The sequence below is a fragment of the Poecilia reticulata genome, chromosome 2 (genome assembly GCF_904066995.2).
Source record: "Poecilia reticulata chromosome 2, P_reticulata-male-v2, whole genome shotgun sequence".
Classification (NCBI taxonomy): Eukaryota; Metazoa; Chordata; class Actinopteri; order Cyprinodontiformes; family Poeciliidae; genus Poecilia; species Poecilia reticulata.
This window is the reverse complement of record NC_088831.1, coordinates 39,294,131-39,315,113: the sequence shown is the minus strand read 5'-3', so window position 1 is coordinate 39,315,113 and position 20,983 is coordinate 39,294,131. Positions and strand designations below refer to the sequence as shown.

The window sequence follows — 20,983 nt, the reverse complement described above, 5'->3', positions numbered from 1 at the left end:
TCGGAAAGAACTTGCACAAGTTTAACTTTCATGGGAAGTTTACAAGGAGAAAACACAAAGGTCAAACTGAAATTTAACACAGAAAATGTAGACACAGACCAAGAGTTCTGAAATGATATTCTTTTAACAGGTGAGTCTACAACTGAATTATTTGGACATCCTCTACTCACAGACATGTTCGTTATAAACTAGAGCTGTAACGATCCATCAAATCATTCAAGGAACTCAATTTTTAAAATTCCTTGAGACTATGTTAAACACTATGCTTTACTATTTAGAGTGCTGTGTTCCGGCCGTGTAAGAATTTGTGTTGCGCAACAATCTCTTCTGCCAATGAGAAGTTGACGAATGCTAAGTGCTTTAGCAAAAAAGTGTCAAAAATGTGGTTTCACTCTAAACTATAAGAAAACCGTTAGGTGCGTGTACTAATACATGGAATGAGTGTTTCACAATAGCAAGTCCTTGATGCCAAAACACGTCAAAAGGAAACATCCACTACATGCATTGAGCTCATTCGTGGCTGTAAACAGGGGGCATTTTTGTTCCCTTTGAAAACGACTCAAACTTTCATCTGTGATGGTTAGTGCAGAATCGAAAATTAATATTTGCTAATATTACAGGGACTTGCTGATCAAGAAAAGTAATAACATGAAAATAAATAAATAGATTATGAGGACTATTTTCTGCATTTTTTTTAATACTTCAAGCTTGAGACTAAGTGATGTTTGAATCATATAAAATTTTCCATCAAGTATACACGTCTCTTTGCTTTAACATTTTGCAGCAGCATATAGTTCTTTTTGTTTATGTTTTCATGTTTTCCCTTCCTGGGTCCAAGGCCAGTGAGCCTTTACTACAATAACTAGATGGAATGATGTTGTTAAGGTGTATGGAAGGTCACTTGTGAAAAGCACTTCATTCACCAGCTTAGGTTAGGAGCCATTATGGATGGTAAAAAGATGAAGTAACAGAAAGTGTGCAAGAAAGTACACTCTGTACAGATGTATGATGTTTCGGTAAATGTGTGGCGGGTGGAAGGTGGGTTGTTGTGTGGCTATTAGTGAGTATTCGTTCTCACCATCTGCTAGTGGTCTCGGAGCTTTGAGATAATCTGTTATGACAAGCCATTGGCATGCACAGCAAACCCTCAACATGCACCGTTTATCAAAAATGAAGCATTCACTCACCAGGCTATTGGTGTTCATATAGCAGCTCCCATTTCAAAAGTTTATAATATTCAGCAAAATATAAAAACATTGTTCTGAACTGTGCAAACTGGAGTTTAGTTCTTGGTTTGGTCTTGACTGCCTTGAGTCATTTAGTCAGACATGGAGGCAGTAAGCGTCACAATGTGTGAAACAAAGTAGTTTTGATTTGTTAATCCTGTAATAATGAGAAAATGAGACACAACTGCCATCATCTTACCAGCCACTCACAATCATAGGAGGAGATATTATTCAGCAGTGTGGTATAGGGTTTACTTTCTATATTAGTAATATGTATTCAAATTGGAATGACCAGTTGACATTAGTTGGTTTTTGGTTACTTTCCTAAATTGGACTGAATGTTTTAAAAAATACTTTAATCTTGTTTAATTGTATAGGACTACAGTCAAACTAATTTTAAAATGGTCCAAAAAACATGAAATTAAGCATCTCATAATACTCAATCACACGATGAATTCAATTGAGCTTGATCATTTATATTCTGATTATTATTTATAGCTTTGGTTGTAATTGGTTTTTATTTCCTTTTTATTGTTTTTGGTTGTTTTATTTTAGATATTTAAATGTCTTCCGGTTGCAGTGTGGTGTCAATATATTACTGGAAAAGGGTCTCAAAACAACAATATTATCATTTATTGCAATAATTTTTGGAACAATTCACCATCCAGTTAAATTTGTTATTTTGACAGGTTTATGTCTAATTGCATTATTATGCCATTATCAATATATTGGCTCAAATGGTTCCAAATGACAATATTATTGTTTATCGCAAAACTTTCACAATATTTTCATCATGGTTTGCTAGGTTTAAACTAAAAGCGTGTGCATCAGAGGAAGGGTGTTTTTTATTTGTCTATTTCACAAAAGCAAAAAATAAAAATTATTAGAATAATTATTTCTGCCTGTTGTGAAACTGTTCTGTGTCACTACAAAATTATATTTTATTTTGTGTAGTGCAAAGATTCCAAACAATAAATTGTTGACTGTATGGTGTTTTTTGATGACTGTATTTTTGTGTTTTTATGATGTAGAGAACTGAATCGTTGCTGAAATGTGCTATGCAGTGATTGATAGATTTTAACCCATGTTTTACCTAATATCTGTATATTTTAATTTTTTTTTCAAAACTTGCGAAGGTTTGAGCTTGGCCTCTGATAGACATTCTTTTCTGATGAAACACATTCTCTGCTGCCTGCACAGGCTTGCATTTCTCACTGGCTGCCTTCACTGAGTCATTTGGAGAAAACTACAACACACTGTACATACATCGGCTATATCTTTTACTCTTCCACATTTCTCGTTTGTTTTGCAACATTGAGTCTTGCATTGTTAACAATCTATTTGCAGCCTAAATGTTAGATTTGAATGCAGCTTAATAACTCAACATTTTTCCTTTTTAAAAAAAAATTTTTTTTTAAACATTTCTCTAACACATTGTCTTTATCTTGTGCCTTTTGTTGGCTTGTTGCAGAGCCTGGTAGGAGCGTGATGAGCGCGCGCTTCCGCTTGCCTGCTGGCAGATCCTACAATGTCCGGGCGACGGAGCTGGAGCGAGACAGGCAGCACACACAGGTTGTGTGCAACGTGCTGCTGCTGGACAACACTGTGCAGGCGTTCAAAGTCAACGTAAGTAACCCAGTGCATTCATGGGACAAAAGCACGCATGGGCTATTTATCATTCACACATTGCCACCTGGTTTTTATGTAATCGGTAAAGCCGTGTACAGGTGCTTGTTAATAATTTAGATTGTCATTTAAGAGGTAATTAATCTCAGTAATTGAGTTCAATAAGTGAAACTCGGTTTATATAGATTCATTATGCAGAGTGCATATGGCAGGCCTTAATTTCTTTTTATTTTATGACTACCAGCTAATGGAAACCCCAAGTTCAGTTCTTATAAGAGGATATTACATGAAACCAAATGAATACAGATATGTCAACCACTCACTGGTCTCTGTAGGCGCTCAATATGTGGTCGGGACTCGTTTTGCTTGAACTACTGCACCAGTAGAGCGTGGCATGAAGGCGATCTGCCTGCCTGCTGTGGGGTTAAGTAAGGTCAACCTGCTTTAATAGCAGCTTTCAGCTCTTCTGAATTATTATTATTTCCTCTGGTGTTCCTCTTGTCTTCCTCTTAATAGGCCTCCATAGATTCAGTTTGACCTACTGGAAAATTAAACCCATGTCCCAACTTTCTGAGAGCTTGATTTCCAAGTCAAAAGGAAAATTTTGCTCCATTTGGAAAGAGGACACGCCTGATTTAAGTAATATATTGATTGTAGCATAATCATACAAGTTTGCCCTCTCAAAGACCAATAAGCTTTAATTTTTTAAAGAACACTTAATACAAGAAATGGAAGATATTTTAAATAACCAAAATAAAACAAAAATAAAATGGATAATGACAAAAAAAAAAAAAAAAAAAAATCATCAGAATGAAAATTATCAGGCTTATTTTAGTTCCTTAATTCCTTAATTGCATACCACAACAAACTTACTTTACAGTCCTCCCAAGACTGGGGCTGTCCCTGTTGCTTTTCTGCCACACTTTTTCCCTTCACTCAACTTTCCACAGAGAGTCCTCTATGAACAGTCAGCTGAGACCTTTTCTGTCATCCCCTCAAAATTCAGTGACTGCTCACGTGTCAAGTTAGCAGTCTTTCCCATAACCACAATAAGGCCTTGATTTCTGTATTTAAAATATATACATTATTTGTTGGTTTTGCATCATTATAACTTTCTAGTTTTGGATTTGTATGAGTTGTAAGTCATAATAAAAATTAATAGAAGTAAATGCTTAAATATAGTTCTGTTAAATAAACAAACAGGGGAAACTGTAGGCATTTCTATGCGATGGATGAAAAAGTGAAACGGAATTTAAATGTTCAAAGTTTTTGGATTACAATAAGTGAATATTTTTGAACTGAATTACTGAAATAAATACATATTTGGAGGATTATCAGATTTATTGTACTTGCGTCTGACTCAATATAATTTTGTTCTTTAAAAAACTATTTTTAATTTTTTTCTGGATGTGTTAGCATCTCTTACCAAATATACAAAATAAACTAAAAAGACCCCCATACCTTCTCATGTTGCTCCCCCATTTCCTCCCACAGTTCTCCATCCTCTTCCTCACCTCCTCATCTTCATCTGGTTTAGAGGTTACATATATCTGTACACCTTCGTTGGAATACATGTAAAACCCAACCCACACTGTTGTGTCCATTTTTCTTTTCCACGGCGATAATTAAGTTCATGGGCCCAAGTGTCTCATCACGAGTCGTCGCTTTCAGAAACACATGGATGAACCAAAACCGGAAGCGGCGAATAAGCTCATGATTTACAGTCTTTAGTCACGTCTCTTTCTGGCTCCATGAGGCTCTTTGTCATGTGTTTGATCAGATGTATGTCGGCATGAGTCTGGAATTTCCCTTTGAGTCAAAAATTGCTCCTTTTTGACAGACCACATCCTTATTGTGTAGAAAATAGCATATGTGTGTGGAGCCATATTATTCATAAAAATATTAAATGTATGCATAACAAAGCCGTTCTGTGTCTGCTGCGCGGTGATTGTGCTTTCTAATCTTCTTTATGTGTGGTTTACTGCTACGGATTCTGAGCTGTGATCATAGTCGACCCCCTCGGCATGAAATATTAAATTATCCGTCTGAAAAACTAAATGCTTGACATGAGAAATAGACCCTATAAATGAATACACAGATTCTCAAGTTATTTAAAATGGTTAACGCTTAATATGAGAAAATTTTGAATATTCAAATTAAGTAAGGTCAAAATAAAGGCGATTTGAAAGTGAAATTAATTTGGAGCAGGGAAGAGGGACTAAGAAGGAAAACTGAAAGATATATGGATCAAACACTGCTCCAGTCTGGAAACATGTTTTATATGATTGGTCAACACAAAGTGGTAAAGAAAAAGAGAAGTGAAGATTAAATGTTCATAGTTTTTATTAAAAATTTAAATTTGTTCTGTCTCTTCAGTTTTCTTTGTCAGTCAGATTGAATGGAAAGTGTCTTTGACAAACAATCTGTTGCTGAAATTTGACTAGGCCATTCTCACAGTAGGATATGTTTTGGTCCAAACCAGTCTCTTGTAGTTTTGTCCTTGTGTTTGAGGTTCCTGCTTTGATGGAAGGTGAACATCCACTCCAGTCTTAAGTCTTCTGGTGCTTCTAGCAAGTTTTCAGTTCAGTTCAACTACACTTGTTGTTACTCATATGATCCATATCTTGAGAGAGCTGTTATGGATGAGGATGCTGTGGCAGGAAGGATCTCCAGTAGCAGTCAGTCTTGCAATGAATGAAAGAGGCTTCTGATGGAAGACTGTTACGCTGTATGAAGATATCATTTACAAGGAGAAGTTGTCTTTTTTATTTTTTTTACATGCAAACAACGAATTCCATCAAATTACATTGAAGATTGTGGTTGTGGTATGACAAAATGCGAAAAAGTTCAACTGATATAAACTCTTTTTCAAGGACGTTGCATATTTGATCATTTTTAAGTACTTTTTAAAAATATTGTCATGGAAACTTTCTATAAACACTCTTTCTTAACCAGAAATTTTGGGAACAAAAAATAAATAAATCTACCAATCTACCAATTCTTAAATAATTTATAAAAACCATAACTTTTTTACTATTTGTTAAAAGGGTCAGAAACATCTCATTGAAACTCATCAAATTGTCTTCTTTGCGCTTCTGGGAGCTTTTGTCTTCGACTCCGTCAGCGCTACTCAGTCCTCCCCGCGTGACGCTGAATGAAGCGACTCGGTCTCTGTCGGTGTCATTGATCAGAAGCCTACAGCCGCAGCAACTTCCTGGAAAGACGAGCCATCCTCCGAGCAACAATACTTCCATTGATCCTCTTCCTGGCCGCCCGCCAGCGATTCTAGTGGAGAGTGAAAATCCAGAAGCAGTCACTTACTGTCATGGAAACCAGCGAGCTTGTGTGCATGCGAGAGGCTGCATGGGTGATCTGAGATGGACGGAAATTATAATTAACATCGGGCAGAATCAGTTGTAGATAGAAAGCTTGAGGAGTAGCTTAAAAGCTCAAGTTGATGGATGCTTCTTTCAGATAATAGAAAAAAAGGTCAGAGGGATAATTTATTTAGATGTATTGCAGAGTTTACCATAGTAACCACTTCTCGCCATGTAAACATTCAGCTGCCTGGAAGAGGTATTTGGTCATAAAGTATGCAGCAGAGCTAAAAGCAGCATCACTTTGCTATACAGACCACACTAATATTACCAGATGTGGAAATAAATGCATAATTTCTCTTATTACCAACATTTCTGAATCAATTTCCAAACGTAGCCTTATAGTTCCTTATAAAGTTACGCTGAATTTCCTTTAATCTATCTTCAGTTGTTTTGTGATTACAACACTTCAACTTCTTGTGAAATACGTTTGATTTAGTCGTTCACCGAGGTCATAATTCTCAGTAAAATCTACAATCTCATTTTCACAGAGTGATTGGGCAACATGACGCTGCTGCTGTTCCTCTTTACTAAATCAAACTGATTGAATGGAGACCAGCTCAGCATGATATCGCTGTGGACTTTTTTTTATGCCACCAGTAATAAACCAGTGCTGGTAAGTTTCTTACTGTTTCCAGGAAACACCAACTTTCTCACCAATTAAAAAAGAAAGAGAAAGTCTGGTTACCCATAAAATGCCTAACCAGACAAGAAAGCTAGTAAGAGCTGATGGGAGCATGGTTGGAGCTAAATACAGAGTATTTAGAGCTAAACACAGAGCCACTTCTCCATTTTCAAGTCACTCTAACAGGCTGATGTCTGGTTCGATTGTAGTTAAGGATGGGGTGGATATAGCTTAAAAATAAAATCTCCTATTGTTTTATTCTTCTTTATATCCAGAGCTTTTCTCAAATGACAGAAAATATCTAAAACAAAAAAGGCTTTATATCTCAGTCATTCCTTGTTCACCTGAAATAAAAGTCAAAATAAGTCAAAGCTATAAAACATGCTGTCAAAAATAAAAGGGTACTTTTTGGGTGAAACTATAGAATCGCAAGAATTGCGTTGGTAAAAAAAAAAAAAAGAAAGAAAATCCAAGTTTTCTAAAAATTAAATCCTCAATAAACAGAAAATATGATCACAGATAAAATTGATTTATTGTCCAGTTTGGAATATTTCAATAGGTATCTGTTCCTTACTGTAGTGAGAGTGAATTTGGGCAGGAATGTGGGAAACCAGAAATTTTATTTCATCTCATTGAAATTCATTGCCGGTCCAAAGATAATAAAGACAATTCAAATCAGCTGATTAGTGTGCTGTATGTTTCACTTATCTTCCATTCACAATATTTTGTGGTAATATTTTGTGGTACTGATAATGATAAAAGTGATGATTAGAACTATTTACTGCTATTTCTTAGGTAACTGTATGACTTTGTGTTACAGCAATCAGCCTCAGAACGGAAATACTGCTCTTGAAAAACAATCCGTTTCCCTAGGATACCAGGCACATAAACAAGTGGGATTGTTATTACTAAACTGCACACAGTAACTGCATTTAATCATATTTTCAAGTTTATTGTTTTTTTTTTCATATAAACAAACAGCGCAGAACCTAGTAAAACTAATAATCCCACTAATATGAACAGTTTTGGGAGTTTTAACCATTAATTGGAATTTATTGTAATAACGATAAATCGAAATTCTTACCGATAAATTATACTATAAATACCCACCCCTGGTCAGAGGTTCGTCATACAGATAAAAACATATCCAAAGTTGGATTGAATAATCCAGTTAAAGTCCAGACATAAAAAGGGCTTTCGTAGAGAAAGTTGCAAAGTTCTTTCTTTTACTCGGGTTGCATTCAAACTATTAAATTCTTTATAAGTGGCTGGAGTTAGGACCATTACTGTGGTTTAAATGTTTAGACAGGAATTCATTTTACAAGCAACTAATTAACTGATTAACCAGGAATTTGGGAAAAGTCAAATCTATAGGTGGAAGAGAAAGTAATTTAGTAAGTACTGAAAAGACATGATTCGTTTTTAGTTTGATGGATGTAAGTATAACATTTTATTTCATGATCATGTTTTCCTGTCTACAGTCTTTCTGTAACGTTCCTGAACTTCCCTTCTCCTAAAATACAAACTCATCCTCCATGTTCAGTCTTGTTTCCTGTTGCAGAAGGGAAGTCCATGTGTCACTAGGCACACAGACATTGGGATTTCCCCCTTCAGTGTCACTCCAGCCACTGTCTGTGGGTCTGTTTTTTTCACTTTGATGCCAAAGATAAACCTCAAGGGTATAAAACTTATCATCACATCTTCCCCCTCTTCTCCCCCTTTCCTCCCGCTCTCAGCCAGTCTCTCGTGGTTGCTCTTTATCACCATGTCTCCTTCCTCTCTCCTCACTCTCATGCACACAGACACTTTTTCAGTCGGCACAAAGAGCGTTTGTCTCACCCGGTCGCATCGTCAATCACCTCTTTTCTTCCATGCTTTCTCTAGTCTCCCTCAGTGTCTCTTTCTACTTTCATTTGCATTCTTTCGCTTGTCCCCCCCCCCTTTGAAAGTCTCCAGTAGTTTACATTGTGTGACACTTGGTGACACATTCTCCATGAGTTCGACCCATCAGCTTATCAGCTACTCTTAAAATTTTTGTTCGGTAAGAGGACTGAAAAGGACCGCATGCGGACATATTTGTGTGATTCAGTTTTTATTTCAACAACATACGGCTGTCTGCCGTTGCGCTGGCTCACATTCGGTGTGCACGCTTTCAGCGAGCACAGTGTGAGACTCAGAGGGCTTCCACATCCAACTGAAAAGCTGCATCATACAAAGGAGAAGCACTGGAAAAGCTCTAGAGTTCTCATGTAGAGAGGATAAACGTGATACAAACAGAAATGTTTTTCACTTCAATTTTTCTTTTAAAAGGGCAGTATTATGTACAGTTGACATTTCTGAGCTTTAAACCGTGTTATAATGTCTTCACAACATGTTGAAATGTTCTTTCATGCATTTTTGAGAAATTATTTAATCACCCATGGCAGCCAGTCAGCTGTGCAAAACGCCTGGGTGGACCGAGCGCCGCCTTCGAGAATGAAATCCCAATCAGCTCCTAAAGACTAGCCAGCAGCAATTAGTAAACACCTGGTGAAACATCTGCTGAGCTCATTATACCAACTACTTCTCAGTGCAACGCTGGTAAAAACGTTGTGATGGCTTTCTTAAAGAGACAGAGGCCCAATTTCAAGGTGTTAAATTACAAAGTCACATTTTTTTTTAAGTAATACATGGCATTTTTATAGCAACGGAAGGTAACATAGTTATTTGATTGTTCTAAATAATGGCACTATGTGACTGTAAAGTACCTGCCTGTCTCTATAAGTGGGATGCAACTAGATCATAAGAATTTATCATCGCTTTGTGTGTAGGCCACTCATTCTCTTTCTAAATATCAGTAGAGTTTGGCCAATCAGATGTAATCAATTACATCAATCAGTGAACAGGGTGTGAAAACGTCCTTTTCACAACCAAAACAGGTGTGTAAACACGTTACAATGGCCTAGTCAAAGTCCAGACCTAGATCTAAGTGAGAATCTCTGGTAACACTTAAATATTGATCTTTGCAGATGTTCTCCATCTAATATGACTGTTGTTCTGCCAAAAAGACAAGCAAAACCACCACTGCTGCTGCCCTAACGACCTCATTGTGAACTGATTGCTCTTATGTTAATTATTCCCAGCAGTTGTTTTACTCCACTTCACAAGTTCAAATGCTGAAAAAGAACAGAGGGGCACACAGGCTTCACTAACATTTAATGGAGCTTTGACAGCCGTCGACTACACACACACACACACACACACACGCACGCGCATGCACACGCACACACACACATGCTCCCTGCCAGCTCTCCTAGAGGGCTGCCATGTCAACATGTCAACTGTCAGCTATCGTTCGCTCACACACCCTGCGCTGTAAAACTGTGTAACTGTGTCACCAGGGCAAACAGGAGAAGTGGACGAAAGCACAAACTGTGTGTGTGTGTGTGTGTGTGTGTGTGCGTGCGTGCGTGCGTGCGTGCGTGCGTGCGTGCGTGCGTGCGTGCGTGCGTGTGTGTGTGTGACTTTTCTCCCGTGGGAGCGCTGATGGCGTTCCACACTCTGCTTCTCCCTCTTGCTCTCAAAGTTACAGGATCAGGTGTGAATTTCTGCTCCACTTGTGTTCCCACAGTTTATCCTCTCGCCCGTCCTACGCTCTCTCAGAACGATGAGGTTTTAATGATGGATTCGATCAATTATTCCTCGCTTTTTCCAGCCGTTCTTTCTTTTCTAAGTGGCACTCTGTTCACTCTTTGAGTTGCTTCCCCTTGTTTACGTTTTTCCCCCTTCCATTAGTGTGACATTTCGCTGTCTGGCTCGCATCCAGTTCACCGCAGTCCGTCCAAAAGTCAAATTATTTTCTCTCTTTCGAATGCACGGTCAGGTCCCGCTTCCGTTTGGATGATTTTGAAGTCAGCTGGATTTGAATTAAGTTGTTTTAACAGATCGATTCTGTTCATTAATGTGAAAATACCGTCATTAAGTGTTTGTGATAACATATTTCTGCTCAATATGGAGATAAATTTAAAGAAACAGCAGCCCACAGGAGTTCATCAGCTTAAATCCTTAAACATGTAACTCCCCAATGCGGTTGGAACCATATGAAATGAGGCTCAACACGGACTAGTTGCAGATAAATTTTAAATGGATGGAATGTTTCTGCAGCAGCGAGGGTGTTTTTAAATAATTTAGATGTCTGTGGTGGGAAAAGGGGATTCGGCTCGCTCGCTGTTTCTTCCCTGACCTTTCAAGGGGGAGCTGCAAGATGGGATTCGCAGACCGTTTTGCCAAGCAACACAACGAGCAGCGAGCTCATTCGTTGTTTTTCTTTTCTTCTCCGCAGAAGTCGGATCACGGCCAGGTGCTGCTGGACGTCGTGTTTAAGCACCTGGAGCTGACCGAGAGAGACTACTTTGGCCTGCACCTGGCTGATGATGGCTCAGACACACCAGTTAGTATCCTGCTCTCAGTCTGCAGTGTGCGTGTTTGTGTGTTATTGTAGTGCCATCAATTGTGGATTTATGTAGTAAAGATCTGTGGGATTTTAATCCTTCTATAAAACTGACTTAACTTAATATCTTCCATACTTGAGTGTAAAAAGGCAATTATTTCAAACGTTTTACATTCTAACAAGGATGCATCTGAAACTAAATAAAAAGATACTGTTCACCAATTTGTTGATTTATTTGGTAACACTTAATGTATTTAAATATGACATAACATTTGTCATGAGCATGAAGGAGCATTTATGAATCTCATTTGGTAAATAATTTTTCACATAAACATAACACCTGTAACGCTCTTTCATGAAAATGAAGGAGCATTTATGAATGTTTTACTGTTGTCATAAAGTGTCATTTGGTAAATAATGACACTTTTAATGCAAAGTTGCTCTAAAAGTTGCATTGAAAGTCTGTTAAAAGTGCCAACTTTGCATTAAAGTATTATTTTGTTAATGATGCAAAGTTGGCACTTTTAATGGACTTTCAATGCAACTTTTAGAGCAACTTTGCATTAAAAGTGTCATTATTTACCAAATGATACTTTATGACAACAGTAAAACATTCATAAATGCTCCTTCATTTTCATGAGAGAGCGTAACAGGTGTTATGTTTATGTGATAAACATAACGCCTGTTATGTTTATCACATAAAACCTGTCTATAATTTGCAAAATCTATATATTTTTGTGCAGTTTTGCCTTAGAGCTATGTGTTGTTTTTCAGCAAATTGCCTTTTTTGAATCTATATACTCCAATTACTGATTTATTGTTTACTAAATTATTTGCAGATTATTTAAATAAATGAGTCAACACGATTAATTTGACTAATTGTTTCAGCTCTAGCCTGCGTTTTTTTTTTCCTCCCTTTTTTATTACCTTGATTGTTTGATTGTTTTGTTTTCATCTGTGTGAGCCTTTGGCAGGTTTCTGTGTTTGTGTTGACGGCCACCGGTGAATAATTGAAATGATGTGGTCCAGCTTTGTGCAGAGTGACTCTAAGTCTGTTCTTATCAATATTTTACAGCGCTGGCTGGATCCCAATAAGCCCATCAGGAAACAGTTAAAAAGTAGGTGAAATCCACCACACACCACCTGAACTCTTAACCAAACCATCAGAAAAGTTCACCCTACTCCAACTTGATCACTTTTCAGTGTGTTCCTATCCGCAGTTTAGTCTCAGTAACATTTAACAATCCACACTTTGCCTCCAGCAAAAGTCCATGATGTCATTTACCATTCTGAAAATGCCTGGAGCAATGATTAAACTCCATTTCAACTCTGCTCTTTTTTTTCTTTTGATAATGAGTAATAGAATTTGTAACATGCAGGACAATTAAGGAGTAGCTCAAGTGGAGCCGGCAGTCGTCCTGCAGCAATGATTGAACTGTACTTCAACTCTTGTTTTTATTTCGGTTGATTGACTCACCGGCTGAAGACACCACTCGCTTTTTCTTTGTGCAGAGTTTTGTGAATGAAAAATTATGTGGAGAAAATGTTAATTGTATAAATGGTATACATGCATGAGATATTAATATAATTGAAATGCTTTATGTTTCTCCTGACTTCCTTCAGGAGGGTCTCCACATAACCTGAGCTTCAGAGTCAAATTCTTTGTAACTGATCCGAGTAAACTTCAGGAAGAATACACACGGTAAGTCTGGACGTCATCACCACAGTGTCATTGTGTTACAGGTTTTACATCATTTCATCCACATTATTAACTGGAATTTGAGACAGAATTCATGTTTTTCTTATTTCTTTTATTTTTATTTTAGCAGGATGCAAAGTAAAGCTACTTCTAGGTGTTTGAGTTTTAGGTATTTGATTTAAACCCTTTCTAGCAGCACCTAAATATGTAAAGATCCACTTCTTTACAACTTCACTTTAAGATGCAAACTAGTATATCCACATTAAAGAGGCGTCCACACTTTTTGCCACGTGAAGAGACTTATCAAGTTGAAAACTCTCTCAGGCAACAAAAAGTACATTCTTTATTTGTATCTGCTAAATAATAAACTAAGCATGCATTTTTTATGCAACAAAGCAATAACCCGATTTTTGCAGAGAAGAGGCTTATAAATCACGCAAACACAAAACATGACAGGACAAGGTTGCCTTTTAAAAAAGGCATATTTACACCGTCAAGAACTACAAATGTGTCACACTTTGTAGAAAATGTGTGATGCAGATTTAGCCAAGTTTAATATATGGCTGGAACCACATCTGCTTTTTAGTAAAACTGCTGCTTGTGTTGCTTTTGCTGGAGTTTCTATGAAATTAAAATGGAAGCAAAAGCTCAGTAAATAGAAGATAAATACCATGAAGGCAAACCCAAAACAGCTAAATGTTAACTTCAGCATCTGTCCTAATGTGATTTAAAAGTTGAGCATACAGTTACATTTGACTCTTGGTGCTCTAATAATTTGGAAAATAAAGACAGTTTTAATATTAATTTTACTTGAAAATGGTAATTCTTGTTAAATTTTTACTATGTTCATCAATAAAATCAGTAGCAGGTCATGCATAGCTAACATTAGCGATTTTATGAAGCTGAAGGAGGAAAATAGAACTGGTGCATTTGAGTAAGAGCATAGAACCGTGACACATACATAAAAGAATAGATGATCCCACAATCTCTGCTTTTGCATAATCTGAATCCTTTGTGATCTAAAATTGTCAGGAAAAGCACACACACTTCCGTATCCGCATTTCATTGTGACACCAGAGAAGATATGAATTCTAAGAACAGTTCAAATGTAAAATATTTGCCACTTGCCGGCTTTACATATAGTTTTGCAGTACTTCTTGTACAGTTCCTCAGGTAAAGAAAAAATGTTTCCTTAGTTTATTGTGGTTGATGATCAAAATGTAGCCTTTGTGGAATGCATTCACTGCCCATTATGTCTAATTTTTAAAACCAACTGGACAGTTTGCTCATCTGTTGTCATTGTGTTGTGTTTTTCCCCCATAAGGTACCAGTATTTCCTTCAGATCAAGCAGGATATATTAACTGGAAGGTGAGCACGTCGTACTTTAAGGATCTGTTATGTTATAAAAGTAGGATGAGTCATGAAATGTGGCTTTATGGGAGTGAACCTCTGGCTTCATGCACAGCGTGCTATTTAGTTTTCTTTTTTTTATCATTTTTGAATTCATTTTTATCAAATCCTAATATTATGTTCTCTGAAAACAGCTACATCTTAAATATTATCCAGTGCAGAAATCTTTGACGTTTTGTGCGTTTGAGTTAATGCGTTTCATTTTTCTTTCTATTTTCAGATTGCCCTGTCCTCACAACACAGCTGCGCTGCTGGCATCCTATGCTGTTCAGTGTAAGCATTGCTCCCTGGGTACACCCATTACACGTAACAATGAAAAGGCGATTCATTAGGGCTCTCCTTAGCTACACACACTGTTAAATGTAATGGCTGTGGTTGCTGGAGTGCTTTTACAACTGCTGCTCTGGAAGCCATGGAGATTTTCTTTAAAACCATGCGGTGGGATGGGTTTCTATATTACCATTGGTTACATAAATATTGCATGCGATGCTGGTTTTCTCTAAAGTCGACCTTTAATAATAGATTGATGTACAGAAGCAGATCGATAGGCGAGTAGTTTGGCTAACTGCTGAGTTGATGTCCAGTCTCTCTTCATATTTACAGCTTAATGTGCATTTCTTCTTGCTTTTTGATAAACAGCCAGAACAGGTAAATTACAGCTTTGACTCTCTAACATTTATTTATCTTTGGTGACGAGCTCCATGTTGGAAGGTCTCCTTGCCATCACCCTAATGTTTAGCTGCCTCCATAGTTCCTCTGTCAGATTGTACCACTCCAAAATGTTAATATTACTTCCAGTCAGAAGGAACATAGATTCCTCTAAATCTAAATAATTTTGAACTTAACTGTACAGAATGTGTCTGAAAAGCCTAGTTATCGGTATGGAGACAACATTCAGGGACCGCTTCAACATTTTTCTTTGATTTCACAGTTTATTTTTCATCCCTCCTAATCCCCCCCCCAAAAATAAATATTAATAATAATAATAATAATAATAATAATAATAATAATAATAATAATAATAATAATGATTTTGAGTAGTTTTCAGTAGCTCACAAATGGTTAAAATGACAAAAATGCATCTCTTTAAGAAGCCTGTTCACATTGTTGTTATCTTATTATTGGAAATGTCGGTGTGAAACTAGAGATTCGATTATACCAATAGATTTTAGGAGCTAATCTTATTGAATCCCAACACATTTCTTAAATTCTTACTTATTGTATTGATGCCTTGTTTCATTTGTCATTTCAACACCAGTAACTCCTCCCCCCTCCAGTCCCTCTGCTCCCCTCCTCTTTGGCATATTTAGCCAGGAATCTGCACAGCTTCAGTATATAGGTCAAACAAGAGATTTGACCTAGACCTTCGTGACTCTGACCCTACGGCTTTTACACTGACACACACATACTGTGTTGCTGGGCCCATGCTGTCACTCTTCACAGTGCCAGCACAGATTATGGAGATAAATGTTTGCTTTGCTTTGGGGAGGAAAAAAAATGGCTTGAAGCAGCTGCTATGCTGCTAATTCAGCTCGACTGCCAGCTCTGCTGACTCCAAATCCCACACTCAAGCCTGCATTCTCAAAAGATCTAAAATCCCTCCTGGTAGCCCTAAATTCCTGTTTTATGATCGACTGAAAAGCTGCAGAAAAAAGTACACCGTCCTTCAACATTGTAAATATCTTGGTGAAGGGGAATAAAATGCGGGTTAGCTGTGTTTTATCCCTTCCTGTTTCTGTATTTTATTTCAAGCTTACACTTGAAACGGCTGTTTTCATTGGGTTGACTGCTCGGTTTATTCTAAGAGTGGTTGAAGCAGATAGAATACATTTGTATTCTGCATATACTTACTGATGCATGCAAAATTAGATTTTTATTTATTTTCATTTGTGAAAAATTCAGAATTCCTGTTTTTCAATTTCTGATTTAAGATTTTTAACATTAGACCTTCCAATATCGACTTTAGTTGATTTTCATACATCACTTATTTTGTTTTTTTGTTAATTTCATATATAAAGTCGAGCCAAAGTAGAAATATATGCAAAGTCTTTATAGTGAACTTTTGTATTTACATTTTAAACATTTGTAAAATAGTATATGGGTTCAAAAAAAGTTTTAAAATTAACATTTGTAGACAAGTTTTAACCTCGAATGAATAAAGAACAACTTTACTGTAGTTTGCTGTCTCCCTCTCTCAACTGGAATAAACCGCAGAAATGCTGTTGCTGGGCTGTTTGCTTTCAAATTTTATGATTTATTTATCTAAAACAGACAATGTACAGCAGACATTAACCTCAGAGGAAAGATGCATCGTATCAGGTTGTATCACTGGTGCTAATTTCCAGCTGTACGGCCCGACTCCGCTGGTAATTTTTTTTATGTAAGAAGAGAATGCATAAAAACAGCTGGACACTATTCAATAAATATAATTCATAGTTGAAACAGCATGAGTTATACAATCCGTCAGCATGCAAACAACTCCTATAAAGTCACTCATAACATCCGTACTCCCACTCACATCTGCTCAAATTTACCAAAAAAAAAAAAAAACAACAACAAACAAATACATTAAAACAGACTGAGAGTATTCAGCAGATACTGGAAAATAACTGATTCTGGTTACAAGCCAATTTCTCAATTATTTTAATTTTTTTCTTCTTTTGCATTTGTTTTTTCTTTTAGTTTTTTTTCTGTCTTTGCAAGTAGCCTTTAACTTTTACCAGCTCCTTTCATTAAAAAAAAACTAAACAAAAAAAAAAACTTTACAGCTCAAACAACAAGAAAACACCCAATAAGGAACTCACATTTTAGATCCAAGTCTTTTGGCGGATGCCGTCACGACCACAGTGTTCTTCTCCTCACCTGTTAGGTGTTTTAATGTTGATGCTGAACTGTGCAGAGCCCTAGTGGTGTGTACGCATCAATGAGCGTCTGAGCTGCCATTGATTTGTTGGTCAATATGCTTAGGCTACGGGCCTGCAGGTCAGTCAAGGGACTACTTGAACGAATTGATGTTTTTAAGCTTCAGCTGAAAGCAAGTGAGCTAATGGGATCCACTTTTGGCTAGTAAACCCTGAGGGCTCTGAAAGCTATCAGGAGTCTTTTAATTCGTTCCGTTTGCTGCCCGCGAACCTTTTCATTACCTTCGAGTTGGAACCATCGGGTTTCCTTCTATTTGTCTGAGACAGTTAAATTGTGTTTCTTTAATAAAAATGATTTTATTAAAAGGAAAGGTCCAAAACAATAAAGGCAGGTCTAATTTCTTCCGTCGATGCCTGTTATGTTGTAAAACACATTGTACGCACATAGAAGTGCATTCCCATTGGTTTGTTGAGAGGAAAGACAATGCATTAGACTGCATTTGTGGTCTTTAGAGACTTTAATTGGCATTAGCAGCTAAAATTAAACAGAAAACTGTAATTTTAACTGCTAAAGTTCACAAAGTAATAAAATGTCTAATTGTTTTGACTAAAGATTGGGGAATTTCTAGTTGTTTAGAAATGGCTCCTAATGACTTTTTGGTACATGTGTGCGTCTTAGATTACCACAGTCCAAAATGGCCCACAACTGGTTTGTTTAATCTAGTGGCAGGCCACAAAATGCATTAATTTAAAAATTAATTTGTGATTTTTTTTTTCTTCTTTTCAGTTTAACCCATTAAACAGTGAACACATTTTTTATGAAATATGTTTATGATTAAAGATCTAAAACAAAAAAAAAATTCAGAACTGTTGCCTTTTTAAAACAAAAACAGACGATTTCCAAATTTTCTGGGTCATAAATTGTTTTCTATTTTCTTAGTCAAATTTTGAGTAGATTTGACTTGCAGTCAGTGGCCAAACAAAAACTGTTCAAGGACAAAAAATGGTCCACAGGCCACGTTTTGAACACCCCTGTTAGACCCTAGATAAGATTCACATGAAAGTTCAAAAGCGTCTGATCATAGCCCTATAACATTTTAATCATTTGATGCTGTCACATCACCCTGCCCTAATCATACTTGCATTGTGGCTTTAATGACACATGCAGTTCCCTTTTTGATAATGCAGGCCATATTCTCAGAAAATCTGGGGTGAAGGTATAAAAGGACTTCATCGTTATCTGCGCACTGTTTCTGTGTAAACTGCTGACACCACAGAGTGGATTACAGAAAGATTCACAGATGTTATAACAAAGTTCAGCTGTGGTTTGGTGCTGATTTAAAAAAAATTAAAAAATACTGTAGCGATAGTTTTTATACTGTTCTCTGGCTGAAATTACTTCACTTTAAGCAGACATCAAAGATTACAGTTTTTTTTTTGTTCAACAAATAAGGTGCCAGCCAGTCAATTTGTTTTGATTTTTATTAGTTTATAAATAGATTTTATGTATTTCCAGTTGAAAATAATACAAAACGGAACATAAATCATGATTTTTCTATCAGATTTATGTTTTCTTACCAGTAATAACAAAAGGTGGAACATGATGAGGTAACATCTTGGAGCTAATCATTATTCAACCACAGCAGATCAGGTTTGAAACAAGTTTATAACTCACTGTATTGGTAAAGTTGTAAAAATAAAAACTTATTTGGAGTGGAAATCCCTTTGTGCATGCTTGATTATTGAAGTAGTGCCATCATATAAAAGGAAAAGGGAAACTGCTTTGACTTATAGACTAAAATTAGGCAATGTTTTTCCAGAGGAAATGAACCAGCAATTTTCCAACTAGCATGTAAAATGAAGGTCATTTGTCAGCAGTCATTCTGGGTTTGTTTCATTAAAGTCACATATTGGTCTTTTTTCCCCCTCTCTCTTCCTGTAGCCGAGTTGGGGGACTACAGTGAAGCGGAGCATTCTTCCGGCTACCTGTCCGAATTCTGCTTCATCCCAAACCCCCCACAAGACTTCCACAAAGAGGTCTCCAAACATCACCAGCAGCACAGGTACGCCGAGCCGCCCGCTGCAGGGCTGCTGGCCGCCACTCAGACTGGATTATGTGTAAACGGGGAGAGACGGCGGGGAGAGCAGACTCTGTGGTGGGAAAGAAGCGTTTTCAAATCCAGATTAGATTAAAGTCTCTGTTACATTGTTATGTCTTAAATTTTTTTTTATTTAGTATTTCACAGTTCTGGAAAAGAGATTGGAGTATTGACAAATATTTCCATTCATTCATCGGTACAAAAATATGCTCATCCCTCCCTCCCTCCCTCCTGAAATTTTAATTTCCCCCCTTCATGTGCACCACATTTTGATCCGCTGGTAATCTTTAGAGACGTCCACACCTACAGTAGCATAGTCCAGTCTGTTCCGACATACACACATTCACACACCAACACACTTTTTGCGCTGCCCTTTACTTGACCCCTTTTCTTGCAATTACTTCAATTCATCTGTGGCTGACGATTTCTTTTTCTTTTGTCTCCTTCTCCCTCTCTGCCACCCTGTCATCGACGCTCCCGTTGCACTCACCGCCACGCTCTCGTCCCCATCTGTCTCCGTCCCCTCCTCCCTCTCTCAGCGGTCTATCTCCTGCCCAGTCGGAGTTTAATTATCTGAACACAGCACGCTCGCTGGAGCTCTACGGGGTGGAGCTGCACTATGCAAGGGTGAGTAAGGTTTAATTCCATGTCTGTTATTTCCTGCGTGTGTTTCTATATGCTTATGGCAACATAAGATTTGTGTAGCTTGAACGTTGCCACCAGTTGCAGAGGCGAGCAGCTGTGCAACTGGAAATGAAACCATTAGTTTCATTGTTTACATTGATCCCTTCTCATCTTAAAAGCAGAATCCTGAGACCGTCGTTCTTTTCACATCCGCTGGATAGATGTAGAATGATAAATAGAAAAAAGATTAAAGATTTGTTATGTAACCCCCACTCTAAGGATGAATGGTGCTTTCATCTTGTCATTTCCTGCTCATCCTATAGAGAGAATCCACACGACGGAAATTAGAACAATGTACCATCAGCCATAATGCCATGATGGGGTGGAAATATGAAGAGATAAGCTGTTGGGTAAACAGTGTAGATTCAGCTGAACAGTGCTGAGATAAAAAAAATAAAAATAGGATCAAGTGCTCACAAGAGACATGTTAAGCATCCATCTTAAAAATTGAATCAAATGAGTCTCTTTCCTCATTTAGTAGGAGAAACACCGTAGATTAATTTCATTTTTAGTAGGAGTCATTTGCTCCACTTGTGTTATCCATGATAACTGATCTGACTACATGTGGAGTTTAGTCCGTATCAAGAAAATTTAGCTAATATAGTTTCTCCCATCTTAATAATCTTCTGTAAAACCACAAATCAGTGGTTTATTTGTCTGGGATTTTCTTTTTATAGAGCTGATGCTGCTTTCTTTGTTTTTAGTCCATCTCTTCTGATTTCCAAAAACTCTAAATATAACATATTTTAAAAATACAGGTTTTAGTCTTACTTTTTAAGCCTCAGCTGAAAGCAAGTGAGCTAATGGGATCCACTTTTGGCTAGCCATCCCTGAGGGCTCTGAAAGCTATCAGGAGTGCTTTCATTCGTTCTGTTTGCAAACCTTTTCATTACCTTTGAGTTGAAACCATCGGGTTTCCTTCTCTTTGTCAGTTGTTTATGTATTT

At 37.2% G+C, this 20,983-nt stretch overlaps 1 protein-coding gene across 1 annotated transcript in view; it reads left to right on the top strand.

The window, feature by feature from the left end:
* Window positions 1-20,983, top strand: part of ptpn4a (protein tyrosine phosphatase non-receptor type 4a) — an 84,710-nt gene that overhangs the window by 31,875 nt on the left and 31,852 nt on the right. The window contains exons 2-9 of the mRNA XM_008402567.3: window positions 2,698-2,852; window positions 11,176-11,283; window positions 12,359-12,401; window positions 12,907-12,985; window positions 14,307-14,351; window positions 14,614-14,666; window positions 19,197-19,317; window positions 19,893-19,980. Of these exons, the coding sequence (XP_008400789.1) occupies window positions 2,715-2,852; window positions 11,176-11,283; window positions 12,359-12,401; window positions 12,907-12,985; window positions 14,307-14,351; window positions 14,614-14,666; window positions 19,197-19,317; window positions 19,893-19,980 (675 nt within the window). The 5' untranslated portion in view covers window positions 2,698-2,714. The remainder of the gene's footprint in view (window positions 1-2,697; window positions 2,853-11,175; window positions 11,284-12,358; window positions 12,402-12,906; window positions 12,986-14,306; window positions 14,352-14,613; window positions 14,667-19,196; window positions 19,318-19,892; window positions 19,981-20,983) is intronic.